Source organism: Phycodurus eques, chromosome 8 (genome assembly GCF_024500275.1).
Source record: "Phycodurus eques isolate BA_2022a chromosome 8, UOR_Pequ_1.1, whole genome shotgun sequence".
NCBI classification, from domain to species: domain Eukaryota; kingdom Metazoa; phylum Chordata; class Actinopteri; order Syngnathiformes; family Syngnathidae; genus Phycodurus; species Phycodurus eques.
In genome coordinates this window covers 22016129-22031037 of record NC_084532.1, presented here as the reverse complement: position 1 = coordinate 22031037, position 14909 = coordinate 22016129, and the positions used below count along the sequence as shown (strand labels likewise).

The following is a 14909-nucleotide window of genomic DNA, read 5'->3' as shown; positions in this document are numbered from 1 at the left end:
GAGTACATCAGATTTTGTGAAATAACACATACTAAGGAAATGAAAGTGCTATACCGTACAGAATTTCCATAGTGCAACACAATCAGTTCTGTGATGCTGTATCAAAGCACTCTTTCCCAGAGAAAATGCAGTGAAACCCCTCTTTCCGCAAATTGCAAAAAAAGTAATTGCGGCCACCTTAATATGCTTATATAAATGACTATATTACAAGTTTTAACTGGAACTACACCACAAACTATGGTCCCAATTCACTGTAATATGAATTCAAACTCATTTTACATTACCCTAAAATGGCTTACAGATGATTTGGCCAATACTGGCAAGGGTGTACCAGTCCGCCGGCGTTCCATGAGCCCACTGGCGGCTAATGACACACCCGTCCAGCTCTGTCAGCTCACTGTGTGATCCCCATGCCGGCTCACCACAACAATGACAATTTATCGAGTCCGGAAAAACTATCTAACTATCACTATCATGTCCATTTTATTTATCAAACTGTAAGTAAATATAGCAATTATTGTGAGAGGCCTCGTAATAGTAGTAGTATTGCATTGTTGCTGAAATTATTGAACGTTATGTATTTTGAATAATACGCCTATTTCTGTTATCACCTGCTTGTTAAAATATACAATATTATATTAATATTATACAATATTAGATTAACTGTATTGCTAACATTTTAGGGAGCATCCAGAAACTTTTCCTACTGAGCTGGGGGGGGGGGGGGGGGGGGGGGTTGTTTTTTTTTTACTCAAAATTCTACCACTTTGAGGTCCTTCAATGTTTTTTTCCAAGCTCGTCAAGTTCACAGCTGAGGATAGACACACACCCACCCGCAAACACACCCACAAATTTTATTTTCATTTCATATTTGACGTGTGTAAAGATAAGCGAGATGTTCTGTGGAAGGGAGCAGTGTTTTAAAAGGTGTGGGGCCATGCTCATGTGCTTCATTTTGGTTGTGTTGTTTATCTTTTGTTTAACAAAAACAAAACCCTCTGGAAGCAACTGTTTCATTTGTTGACACGGGAATCTTTCTTTATCGTGTGTGTGTGTGTGTGTGGGTGTGGGTGGGTGTGGGTGGGTGTGTGTGCGCGTGCATGTTTGAGACTGCGTTTGACAAACAATTTTTCTCACCTGAACTTCCTGGTTTTGGACACTCCCTCTCACAGGAGGGGCATAGATAATGTGCATCACAGGTCTTCAAATTTTTGTTTTTGCACCTGACCTTTCTGGTTTTGGACACATCTCATGGGAGGCACATAGGCAAAATGGACCTCACATGGTCCTCATGCATTTTTTTTCTGAAAGCCAACTAGAATTTGGCTTTCATTTTGTTTCTAGGTGGGATTTTTATATGCAGGGATTGTAGTGGTTGTGTACTGAGAACATTTATTACCTATCCTCTTTGGGGTCATTAGGATGTTGGTGCAGGGTAGACACACTCAAATTGGATTGTGCATTGAGTGTCTTTTGCATGTACTGTATTTTTAACTGGGCCATATTCATTAACAATGTGTTTATATTTCCTGAAACACTTGAAACAAACCGCATGCGCACATGCCGAAGCAACTATACAAGTGTTAACATCAGCAAGTGACAACAAAGAAGTTAGTGAAAATGACTTAAGTACATTATTATAGCAACAGTGCTTTGTTGCCCCGGATTGACTAGGGTTTGTTGAGTCACTTACAGATTTTCCCTGCCCACATCTTTGGTTCTTGCTAAGTCTTCAAGAGTAGGAGGTGCTATAGGGGTGTCCATTGATCGTTTCCGCTCCCCCTGAAGTATTTTTTTGGTTTGTGGCATTAAGGAAACACACTGTAATGTGATGGATGAGCAAAGAAGAGATTTGATGACAGCTGTCTCGGAGCAGTTCTTCAGTCTTTATTTTTATTTTTTATGAGTGACGAGGAGTAATGAAATTGACTACTGGAAATTAAATACAGTGGAGACGAATATCCCGCAAGTGGGACAATTTTGAGAACACTTTCTGATAAATGTGCCTCAAAAGTCAAACAGAAATCTTGTGAGACTTCAGTGTCATTTGATGATAAATGAAGAATTGGAAATTGATTGAGATTTGCGGATTTCACTGAATTTCAGTATATTACTGTATTTTCTTTCTATAAAGTATGACGCAAGGGCTGGCTGCATTTACCGTAATGCATAGTATTAACAATCATTGTGGCAGCTGGCTTGACTTCAAATGGCTGGGAGGAACTAGAGAGGGGAAAAAAACTGACTGTCTCGTTGTTTGCCGTTTGGAAGCATAACTGAATATAAACTCGGTGCTTGAAGCCTAATGTTATGTTATGGTTTACTTGAGTTTATGTACAAACTGTTTTTGCTTCCATTGAGTTGCACTTAGTGATTGCCATTCTGTAAAAGCATATTTATTCAGTTAGCCCGAGGTAAATCTGAAATTCTTGGATAGATTTTATTTTTTATTGTCTATCATTTATTCGTATTTAAAGTTTAATTTTGCGCTTAAAACTGTTAACATATTGCTTGCTGAAAAGTAGTGCAATAAAAATAAGTTTTCCCTAACATGAGGAATAAAATAATTGTCATTGTCATTTTGGCCATAATCGTGCAGCCCTAAAGGGGTGTGGATATTTTGAGAGGCTGATGGCAATGATAGATCACCCCACTCACTGACTGGACCTGTGCATCTCGGGAACAGAGACTCTCCACCCTTTGCTTTCTAGCCACAGTTATATATGAAATTATACATATATTTAAGTATTACTGTGAAACATTCACTAACGCTTAAAACCCAGAAACGTCTTTGCTTGTGTGTGGGGTTGTCACTATCAAATTTTTTTAGAATCGATTCTCCTATTGATTATTGGTTGTATAATCGAATTATAATCCCCCCCCACTATTAATTTATTTATTTTTTATTAGTAGTAGTAGTAGTAGCAGTATTTTTGCTACTAACATGCATTTTATTCTCATTCATGAGGGATGAATTCTGATCCTTAACCTGCATATGTTGGGACTGAGTGTATGGTATAAATTTGGTGTACAGAATTTGAAACACCAAAAAGCTAAATGCTAAACCATTAGCAATTGTGATTAGCATTAGTGCGCTAGCGATTACCATTTTAGGTCATAAACGCTAACTACCATTCAGCTCACTCATAAATCCTGTTATATGTACATTACACATCTAACAGTGTCTTAAAAATCACTTACAGATGCTTCTTTGTCATTTTTGGCAAAATTTATCAGCTGCCCAACACTATGTCTGTCTTCAATAAATGTCCTTGTGAAATATTGGTTCCAGCGGTGCAAACATGGTTCCGGGCGGTCGCGGCGAGCTTTGAGGCAGAACCTTTGCGTTGACCTATTTTTGAAGTCGACTTAGATTATTCAAATTTTTATATTTTTTTTCCCCCAGCCCTACTCATGTACAAATTGGCTGTTACATGTTGTGTGACATTGCAACGCTGTTCACGGGCGATTTAAATTTTGAATTGCAGCAATACCAGTGGTCAAAGGTCGGCCACTCAAAAATCTAGTTACTGAACCCTGCACACTGCTTGACAGCTCGATCTGTTTCGGCCGCATAGCTTGGTGTGCACCGGGTCGTAGGCTTCTGTCCCTGAGTAGTTTTACTTTATTTTCGTTTTAAAATCCAGTGGTTGACATCTCTCTATGTTTGTATGACAGTTAGGATGTTGAGAGGTTCAACTGCTGTTTCTACCTTAAGCCTGCTAAGCTAAAGGTTTGCATTTGAGTGCTGATGATTCATAGAGTCAAGCCTCTCTGGTGCCACTTTGCTTACTACAGATTGTACACACAATTACACAGGCACGCACACACACATTCGGCAGAGGATTCCCACATATACGATGACACCATGGACAGGCGCCACTCTGTCTATGAGAGTCTTTTCTCCATTTCAGTCTCACAAATATGGACATTACAGTATATTATCCTGACATGATATGGATTCCTGGAAGCTGGGGGTGCAAATGGACCCCATTTGTCGTACCGGCGGTGGAGGCAAACGACGTTATTTCTTCGAATATCCCAATGTTCTCATTTCAGGACAAACCTCAATAGTTAACGTGTTTCATCAGCATAATAAATAATTATGTTGTCAACAGATCATTTGTTTTCTTGCAATGCCAGCCTTGAATTCCAGTAAATTACCTTGCTCTGGATAAAAGTGTGCACGTTATATGCACACAGGCGTTTTGACTCAGAAGAACATCATGTTAATACGTTTTGTCAAGAAAACACAGCAGAAAAAAAGGTAGCAGTTCAACCTCCTGCACCTGCATCCTATTTTAATATTGAATGCTGGTTGACTTCCAAGTTGTTGGAATATCAAACCAGTTTTTACTTTCTGAACAAATATACAAATAAATTAATTGTGTAATGTAAATCATAGATCCATTATTAACTCTACAGGTATTAGGGATCATTTTAACACGCTCATCTGTCTTACAAGTACAAGTAAACCACTGTACCGTGCAGTGACTAATTGTAATTCTAATAAATTAGAGTTACGAAATACAACTGCTCTCCCATACAGCTGCTCTCCCTTCAATGTCAAATGGTCTCAATAAAGAGCCTTAACAGGAAAAAAAAGGAGCAAATGTATGAATTTAAAGCAGCAACCGAGAAATGCATTAGTTTTCTATATATAATAATAAATTTGAACAAAAAGGGTGGAGTAGGCCCATTAAATATAGCAGTACACAGGGGCGTGCGAGGAGAGGCAGGGTTTAGAGCGCATTTCTGTTTACACTACAAATGCGGTTGAGTTACACCATGTACAGTAAAATGGGTCTGACTGCCGGTAACTGTAGTCACTTACCAACAAAAGCATCATTTCCTGAAAGCTCCTCCTTCTCTTCACCCTCCCCCTCCCCTCCCTCCTCTGCTCACTCACTCTCTCTTAGGCCACCTCTTTGTGGAACTATTAGTGCACAACCACTATGACTTAGCACTCAGCGCCAATACCCTAGCGGCCTTGTTCTAGACCTGGATAGTGCTCATTGACCAGAGCGTCACCTCAGCGTAGACAGATGTGTTGTGTTCAACCAGAGAGGAGCCATGAAAGGGCTATGAGGGTCCCACTGGCTGTCAGGTAAAGAGAAGCCCATGGATCAGGCTGTTGTACTCAGGGCTCTAAGGTGAAGCAGGAGTGTGTCTGTGTGTCTGTGTGTGTGTGTGTGTGTGTGTGTGTGTGTGTATCTATCCCCCTCCCCTTCAATCAACATTTGGACCCATGTCGCTCATGCAGTTCTGGACTAAACTGTATTCACAGCTGGGACGGCCACTTCCCAAGGTACTTGTACTTTTTACTTGTTTTGCCTTTAAGTACTCTTAAGCAGAGTTTCCCAAATTGTGGGTCAGGACCAAAATGGGTTAAATGGATCGCTTGAGTGAAAAGATAATGCGTTTTATTGGTCTGGTTGTTTACTCATCTGACTTCTGTGCAGGTAGTGTGGATTCAGTTCGCACTCAATAACGGTGAAGTGAATGGTTGTCTGTCCCTATCTGCCCTGTGATCGACTGGTGACCAGTTCAGGGTGTACCCCGCCTCTCGCCCGAAGATAGCTGGGATAGGCTCCAGCACGCTGGGACCCTTGTGAGGATAAAGCAGTACAGAAAATGGATGGATGAGGAACATTGTCAGCTGCTCACATAGCTTGTCTTCCTTTTTAACCTTATTATAGCTCTTTGTAATGGTGAAAATGTTCCCGTCACAACTATGATCATGCTACACTTCTGTCTGCGTCTTTTACTGAAGTTGATTGCTAATTAATGAAACTTATGTAAGTGGGACTGAAAAGGGTAGGGGCTTTTTATAACAAAAAGTCAAAAAAGAAAGACAGAAGGAAAGAGAGAGAGAAATTCAATTATTTAAGTTGACCATTGAGTCAAGTCAGACTCCACACATCAACCAGTGGTCCGCTGTCATCCACAGCCAAGCACTTGTCATGGATTCTATTCCAGTAAAAGTAACAACTTGATATTACGTCAGGCTAAGTACCACTCGCTTGTCGGTTTTTCTATTGAATGCCGTGTTCGGGATGACCATTGACTCAAGACTGATCCCACACTAAGCCCAGTAGTGCTCCATTCATGACAAATGATTGCCTGTCACACCTTCTATTCCAGGAAAAGCAAGAACCCAATAACATGTCTTTCCAAGTAGCACTCGCTGGTCGGTATTCTATTTCCTTTCCTTCAGCATCTTTGTCCTAGCATAATTAATTATCTGGACTTTGGTCTTGAGTAATTTCTGCAGTATTTCATACTTCATGCAAGTTTGTTAGGGGGGAAAGTAGCAGGAAGGACTGTGTGTCCTGGTTTTCTAGTTAAACGTCAACCATAACCTCTGCATGCCGCTTACTGGAAGTGAATAAACAACAATGGTGGTGATGAGTACTGCACGAGTGGCAAATACATGGGGAGGGGGCATAAAGGAGCACCATCATTTGCGTAGTTTTGCGGTCTGATTAATGCATGAAGTGGACATGGCTCCACAAAGTGTCGCTAATTTTTTTTTGCCATTTAAAATGTGCGAGGTTACCAAGAATAAAAGACACTTTCATGTCCCACTTTGTCTCCTTAGGGTTTATGGATTTTCTTTCACTTCTAATGAGCGATTCCAGCTTGCCTATCATGTGAACTAAAATGATGTGTTTACACCCATGTGCTTTGTGACACTATTTCATAAGAGTTTTTATCGGGACGGATGTGACCCCTTCTCCACATGGGATTCAAACTAGACTTTACACCGATCTGATCGGCCGATAATTAGCATTTTATGCTGAGCGGCTTTAATGTCGTAATTCACTGATCCGATCAATGACGTCATTGATAGGCTCCGCAAAAGGCATTTACTCCGCGTTGCCATCATGTACAGTATATTTTAATCCTAAAGCTGGTTTATTTTTAGCCTTGTTGCATGTCTTTTGACGTAGAACTGTAAATATCTGACAGCCAATAAAGTTACTTGGAAAAAAAAATTTGTTGGTGTGGAACAGACAACACGTAATGCCCGGATCAGACTGCAAGACAAATTTGGTCTTTCACGATCGCACTATGTCAAGACTATTGCAATAAAATCTTGCATCCCGTCTTTTATGATCACTGGGCTGTCTTTATCTTGTCAACTCAAACGCGACCGGATACACTCGTTACCACCTGAAGATATTTTTTAAGATACACAGTATACAGTACACAAGTATATCCAGTAAATGAACAAGTCATTTAAAAAATTAAAAAGACACATTGCTCCATCTTGTGATCGGGTCGGTGATCGGTTATTGTTTTTTTCAAACTCGCTGATCGGCCCCAAAAATCTTTATCGTGTAAAGCCTAATTCAAACTGAAGGCAATCAATTGAGACATGCCCTTGACAAATCACGTCATGTTTTTGTGGTGGAATATAAAAATAATACAGTACAATATACTGCATGTGGCGCCTCAAAACCCGATACAGGGTCACCGTTTTTCTGTTGCAGTGTTTTGGTAGCTGTGCGGTCCTCAATTGCTTTGTGTGCGGCAAATAGTCGCCAACTGTAATGTTTTTGCGCTGGTCCACTTCAGTAGCTTTTGGCCGCATCGCTTGGTGTGCGGTGGGCCCTTTCTGAATGTATTTTAAACATTGGGAAAACCCAGAGTGCTTGTCAGCAGCTAGCTGTCCATGGGGTGGCTCATTCAAGCTGGGCATACACTGTATGGTGTGGTAATTTTACTTTCCGGTCATTGCTGTGTCACAAAAGAAGTGTGTCAGTGGCATGTGTTTCAAGACGACAAAGTCTGCAGACTGACTTATAAAAGTTTCAGAGTTTTAAAAAATTTAGTTTTAACGCAACTTCATCAGCTTGATGACAGTCAATTAATTGAATATTACCTCGATAAATTAAGATTACTGACATGTCCATCCGTAAAATTGTTGACTATTCGAAAAACTTGAAATGTACCTTTGCATCAATTAGTAAGAAACACTGATGAAATATTATTGTACAGGCTCTGGGCTTCTAGTCACCTTGTTATGATTTATGTACAGTATAGTGTTCATAGCCTTTTTCTACAGCGACTTTGTGAGTAAAAGACAGCTTTTCACAATTTGGCTTCTTGATCAGAGCATAAACAGTTTTTTAGATTTTCTAGACCCATTAGAGTATTACAAGTTTACGCAGTAGGCTATAATGCCCTGACAGTTTTCACAACGCAAACTAGACAGACACCTTTTCCGTTTGTTGCCCCAGACGCACCCTGTGAACTTACAAATGAAGGCCGTCGGTCAAGTTGTGTTGACTGCTTGGAGAAGGTCAACAGCTGAGTCCGGAATATGGCTTATTTCACTCAGCTGAGCACGAGGGGAAGGTGATGTCATAACCCTCAGTTTGTCTGCTTCACTCACACACTGCTTAGATATTGACATGCAGGGCCAATGCTTACACTGCAAACAACATCGTGTTCGCTGACAGTTTTAAGTATTTGCTCCTCTTCCTTCTGAGGAACATAGCTTGAAACCAAATCCAAGATCCAAGATTAACAAAAAGGCACAAATGTGAGGCTTAGGGATGGGAAAATAGGACATTTAGAATGACTTGGCAATGACGATGTCACTTGTGTTTGACTTCCCAGCGTTGGAAAAGCATCCAAGCGTGGAGTGCGTAGGCGGGGGAAGCCCTGAGCGTGCCCCGTCTTGTATGTGCTTTGAAATTCACCGCAATGTGGCCAGTGAACAAAGACCAGAATTCTTACCTATTTGCATTTTCATCACAGCAGAAGTATCTTAAATCAAGCTGGCAGGAAAGCAAACTAAGTTTACTTGGGATCCCCCAACAAACAGTGTACCTTTTGAATCTCAAAACGAATAACAATCCCACCCTCCTTTCTCCTTTGACTCGCTGTCTGCCTGTCTTCCACTTGTCTTTTTGTTCTTGTCCGACTAGTTTAGTTATATTCGGATCCTTACTGTCAGCTTCTTTTCTTACCTTGTGTCACTCAAGAGTTTTGTTGGTTTGCTAGTCTTTTACAGAGGAATCCCACAAAATAGCCACATTAGCACCATAAAAAAAGGCAGTTTATTTACCCGCATATAACTTTTTTGATACAGATCCCGTCGAAGGCAATACATGGTCGCAACTGTGTGTTTGCCTCCGCACAGTGAAACAGCATCTCGCATGGTTGTTGGACAGCAACAAATTGCTTTCAAAACAACCATGCAGGAGAAGTGACTTTGAGGTGTTTTCAAACTCACCATTCCCTTACACACAGGTGTAATAGTCTTTTTGAGAGAATTAAAAATGAACTACTGAAATAATAGCTGCACAAGTGTGCACAGTGCTTTATAACTGGGTTGTGGCTGTAACCAGAATTAACCAATCACATTCAAGCTCATGTTAAAGTTAGTACACATCTGCCACCAAATACATTTCAGATGTTCTAGTAGGTCTTTCCTGCCTTTTCTTTTTCTTTTTTAAAAATACAAATCCGGCCTCACCTGTGTCGAGTTTGCATGTTCTCCCTGTGTCCCAAAAGATCCTAAAAAATGCATGGTAAGTTAATTTAAAACTCTAAATTGCTCGTAGTTGTGAACGTGAGTGTGAATGGTTGTTTGTTTATATGTGGCCAGCGATTGGCTAGCGACCAGTTCAGGGTGTACCCTGCCTCTCGCCCAGAGTCAGTTGGGATTGACTCCAGCACACTCGTGACCCTAGTGAGGATAAGTAGTAGAGAAGATGAATGAGTGAATTATTATTTTGCTTTCTAGCAGAGGTCAATTTATTTATTTATTTATTTTTATTTTATTTATTTATTTATTTTGCTAACACTGTTTGGTATTTGGAACTATTCATAATTCCGTTCACCTTGACTAAGGCCCCATTTCCAGCTGAAGAAAAACAGCCCCAAAGCATTATGATGCCACCACCATGCTTCACTGGTATTCCTTTGGTGCTGAGCGTTATTATTTGCGTCACACATAACTTTTAGAATGATGGCCAAAAAGTTCACCTTGTTTTTTTGTTTCTTTTGGAGCATAACAGAATCTCGCAAACACGTGGGAAAATGTGTCATGATCCAAAGGGAAAAAAAATCAATGTGTTTTGGAATCGTTTATCTTGGTTTAATCTCTAGAACACAGGTGTCAAACTCAAGGCCCAGGGGCCACATCCAGCCCGCCACATCAATTTATGTGGCCCGCGAAAGCAAATCAAATGCGTCGACTGTTTCTTGCTAAAATAACAACATGGCAAATCGTCTTCCCTTTTACATAACGTTGATTGACTCGAGTTGGTCTTCCAACTCGGGCCACCTCGCCTTGTTTCCGCGTTTTGTTTTTCTTTTTTTTCTGCAGAAACTCAACTTCGTCTTCTTGACTGGGCGAAGCTCATTTTCCTGCTTCCTCCACTTGCGAACCATGGATTAATTGATCTTGAATTCTCTCGCGGCTGCTCGATTCCCATGTTCCTCCGCGTAACTGATAGCTTGCAGTTTCAACTGTGCTTCGTAAGCGTGTCTCTTCGTAGGTGATATTTTCGGGGGTCCTTAGCCAAACCGATGTTGTTTTGCACAGTGCACACCCCGGAAATGCTCCCAGTCAGTCAAGCGGTTTAAAAAAAAAAAGCGCGGGGGCGTGGCTTTAGCATCCTCCTTCACGCACCCTCCCCTGTCCTCAGCCACGTCCGCTTTTCCTCTGTGTAAGCACGTCTCTGTGTAAGCAGTTGGCAGGAAATGCTAAAAAAAAAAAAAATGTCAAGCGCAGCGCTCATCACACAACAACAATTATAGTTGTTGGAACTCTGTGCACACATAAGGCGCACCGCATTATAAGGCGCCCCGGCCATTTTGGAGAAAATTTAAGACTTTTAAGTGCGCCTTATGGTCGTGAAAATACGGTGTATATATAATAACATGAGGCAATTGTACATTTACTCTATATGTGTTCACGCTCATGATGGCCCTCTGAGGGAAGCCATAACTACGATGTGGCCCGCAGCAAAAATGAGTTTGACACCCCTGCTCTAGAACCTGGCATTTGAATAGGGGAGTGTAGACTTTTTATATACGCTTTGAATGGAATATTACCAATATTCCATCTTTGGGGGTATTAACCAAACTGTAACAGAACTGGTACGACACCTGTGTAAATTTTAAATGTCAGGATGGCGGGCAGCAGTGGGAAGAACACCTGACTCTCATTTCTCTGGCACTATTGTGTTGACATCGTAATGTTCTAATTATCTTATTATACTGTCTGAAATATCCTACCTTTCACTGGGTTCTGTGTAAAAGGCAAAGGTGGATAAATGGCTGGTGTTCTGTTATGACTACAAGATCTCTACCTTTGACCTTTGACACATCCTTTTATGTCTATAAAGTATATGTAGACTTCCTTGTATGACAGTGCTGGAACTTACCATAAGGTGCATGTGATAAGCAGTGACATTGCTGTTGTGGGGCACAGCTGCAAAACGTCATGACAGTCACACATTATTGCATTTTCATGTTCCTTTAGCCAGGTGTCTTATGTTTGCTTTGTTTATTTTTCCATGAAATAATTCCGCTGGTATCTACTAAATCGGGCAGATTGGTTGCTCATGATATGTGCCTCCTATCATTCATCCCAAGGCACACAAGTGCTGTAATTTACAGCCTCTGTGTGCTGCACAGCAACTGGCTTGTCACATTACATTCATTTGATCAAAAGAATGCCCGAACGCTGAAGGGGAAAAGAAAACGTCTGACTATGTTGGGAAACCAGGGCAAAAGTGGAACATGTTAAAGGCTACTTTTGTTGAACAGAAATTGGTGGAGAAATGACAAGAAAAGTCATGAGCCTTCACATGCACTTCTATGAAAATGTACATCATCCCCTGGAAGCCATTTTGGAAAGAGACACTTGCAGAAACATGCATGATGTCAGGCTTTTTTTTTTTTTTTTTTTTTTTTTTTTTTTTTTTATAAAAGACATTTGGATTTAGATGAGACCGAGGCAGGATTAGCAGTTACATGGATGTGTTGGCTGTGTGCTTCGGAAGGAGCCAGATTAGCATCAGAGCGGTTGGAATTCAAGCCTTATCTTTACGCGGCAGGGCCCAGTTTTAGGAATAGATGAACCAGCCCTGGGTACAAAGTCTGCCGCTGGTCAAGTAACACTGCAGCCTCTGTTCCACTCTGCTTGACAACTCGATTAGCATGGTGCTGACCTCAGAGGTGTCTCGCTTAGTTGGAGCCCGACTCAGTTTTCTCACATTCCGCTGAAGCAGTATTGTTGCTCAAACTATCATTTCACCTTTTTGTTGTTAGTGGAAAGTCTTTACTGCATGTACATATGCACTTTTTTCTGGAGCAGATCATCTGTAAACCATTTATTTTTAAGGTTAATGTAATCGGAGTTTCAAATGATTGAATGATGAAGTGTTCTCACGTCATAGTTTGTTGTATATTTGTGTTTAAACGAGGGCTGAAACAATTAATCAAATAACTCGAATAGTTAGATTACAAAAAAAGTTAACACAAAATCCCTGCCTCGAAGCTTTGCAGTTTTTCCACACTGACTAATGATGCTGCTGATTCAAGCACCGCAGATATAGACATTAGCTCATTTAATACAGTGTAGCCTACCACCAGTAATTAGAAGGTATTGTAATGCTTCCACAAGTGGTCAAAGATGGACACAGCCGCCGGTGCTCTTAAAAATCGCTTTATTGAACCAATGGTAACAAAATGACTAATAAGCACATTCATACACGAGATTCTATGGCCACAACCGATGCGCAGGCAATCAATGCGCAGACTGATTAGCCAAGTTAACAGCCAGCTAACCTCAGTCCACAACAGTCAACGCTACTCTCACTTATTCCCTGTTTTAGAGTGAGAGAAAATGTGAAAATGTATCTTGTGCGCCACCATTTACCTGCCGGTGACAGAAGACTCGCACTAGTAAATGCACCAGAGGTAAACAAAGACCTTCTGTCCACTGGTTTGAGTAGACGCGTCCTGTTCTCCTTTTTTGGGGGTGGCCTTGTTTACACATCTGTCGCAGCCAGACCAGTCCAGGGGTGAGATGGGATAGTGAAGACTCACAGCTGTGGAAGAAAGTTGGTGTTGTTTTCCCTTCTTAAATCAGGAAGCTACGCCCCCCCCATCACCCTTAAAGCAGCCAATCAGAGACCAGGACAACTGAGGGGAGCCTGTTTTTCATGCCTGATCTTGCCCCCAAGAAATGAATATACTCACACAAAGAGAGTTTGCGCTAACAACGATGGCAGTGCTTCCACATGATGGTCAGCAACTCACTTCTGAGCACAAAAATAACACCAATGTGTTTACCACACTTGCCAGGCCCCATTCCCACAACATGCAGTCATGTTTGCAGGGATAGCATCGGCATCTTGTACTCTCTCACCCGTCAGACATGTTCCGTGAAACTGTTGACTAATGCGTAGCAATAGTTAGTCAAGCATATTGTTTAAAAAGAGTCACAATGATACCCTTAGGCCTCTTGGACTGTGGAGATCTTGACTATGTCATAGTGAAATGTAGGACATTACTGCAAGCCTAGCCTTTTCAGAAGGTGCTTTGTTACACGTTCTCATTGTCATTTCCCAGAGCTATACTGTGGAACTACAAAGATCCTTAATAAATATGGAGGCAGTGTTTTAATTAACTTTTTAACATTCCTAACCGTATATCCGTACAATTATGAGGAGTTAACTACTGTAATAAAGCATAATTCAAACCAAATTCAAGTAAAACTGCTCTTCCTTTGATGACACATTTGAGAGACAACAGGAAGGGGTTTACAGCACAATACTCACACCTAGCCTTTGTCAGATTCTTATGGTATGTTAACCTTGAGCAAAAATATCACGGTATCAAAGTATTGCAATTACAGCTGAAAAGTGTATTATTTGGAAATGTCTGGGTAATTAACTTTTCTCCTTAGAATGCAATCTATTTTACATATAGAATGTTTGGTAAAAAGAAAATAGATCAAAATCGAAGTGTAGTAAATTAGTGCAAGTACTTATTTCTCAGAAAACGAGTAGCGGCTCTTCTCCGCTTTGTGAAGTAATGTCAGAGCGGAAGAAGCTGATTTAACGCTACTTTCATACTGCAGAGCATGATTCCCAGTGCTGATTTTTTTTGTTAATTCCGATCTATTCATGGAGTCATTCACATTACACAACAAATGTGACTTAATGATGTGGACAGAATGATGCTGTGAAGTGACACACATGCACACAAAACAGGACGTCACGTTGCGCAGATGCAGAAACACGAGGCACTGTGTGTTTGCGGCCCTACCCTCGCGTATGTCTCGCCACGATGCATTTGTGGCAATTTCAAGGATTTTGTGCATTTTTCAGTTTTAAAGGATCTTCTTTCACTACACTATTTTCTGCTCCTTCGTCCGCTGTTCCTTTTGTCGCGTGTCTGGTTTGTCAAACATTTGTAACATTTGACATTTTTCCTCTGTCCCCCATCACTTAATCCCTATCTGGCCACATCCATTTTTATAAGTCCCCAGGGCCTAGAGGGGGCTGCCTGCGGGAGGCTAGTTGAAGTGCGCAGCATGCTAATGGCTTGGACATATGACTAAAGGGGCGACTGGAGGAAGGTAGCCATGGCTAAAATGACACAAGTGTTCCCATTATTAGATGTCGTCGGCAAAGTTGACTGACACAAGATTTTTGTAATCGACTATTATATGATGAAGTCGAGTCGAAGTCTATTAATCAGTGACGTCATTGATATTTTTTCAGCACAGTACAGTCTTTTTTGTGCCATGGACCAGTTTCACGTGAAGACATTTCAACAGACAAGCATAGATTTAAAAAACAATTGATTGAAAATACAAGTCACCATCACGCTAATTGTAGTTGTTCTAATAAGTGGAAGTCTTGCGTATCTTT

At 41.0% G+C, this 14909-nt stretch overlaps 1 protein-coding gene across 4 annotated transcripts in view; it reads left to right on the top strand.

Moving 5' to 3' along the window:
- The window catches only part of sbno2b (strawberry notch homolog 2b), a 72570-nt gene that overhangs the window by 30243 nt on the left and 27418 nt on the right, over nucleotides 1-14909 (top strand). Inside the window, exon 1 of one of the 4 annotated variants that reach the window (XM_061684439.1) lies at nucleotides 4915-5308. The exons of the other annotated variants lie outside the window; for them this stretch is intronic. Coding sequence (XP_061540423.1) covers nucleotides 5249-5308 — 60 coding nt within the window. The 5' untranslated portion in view covers nucleotides 4915-5248. Of the gene's footprint in view, nucleotides 1-4914; nucleotides 5309-14909 lie in introns of those variants that run through there. 4 annotated transcript variants of the gene reach the window in all.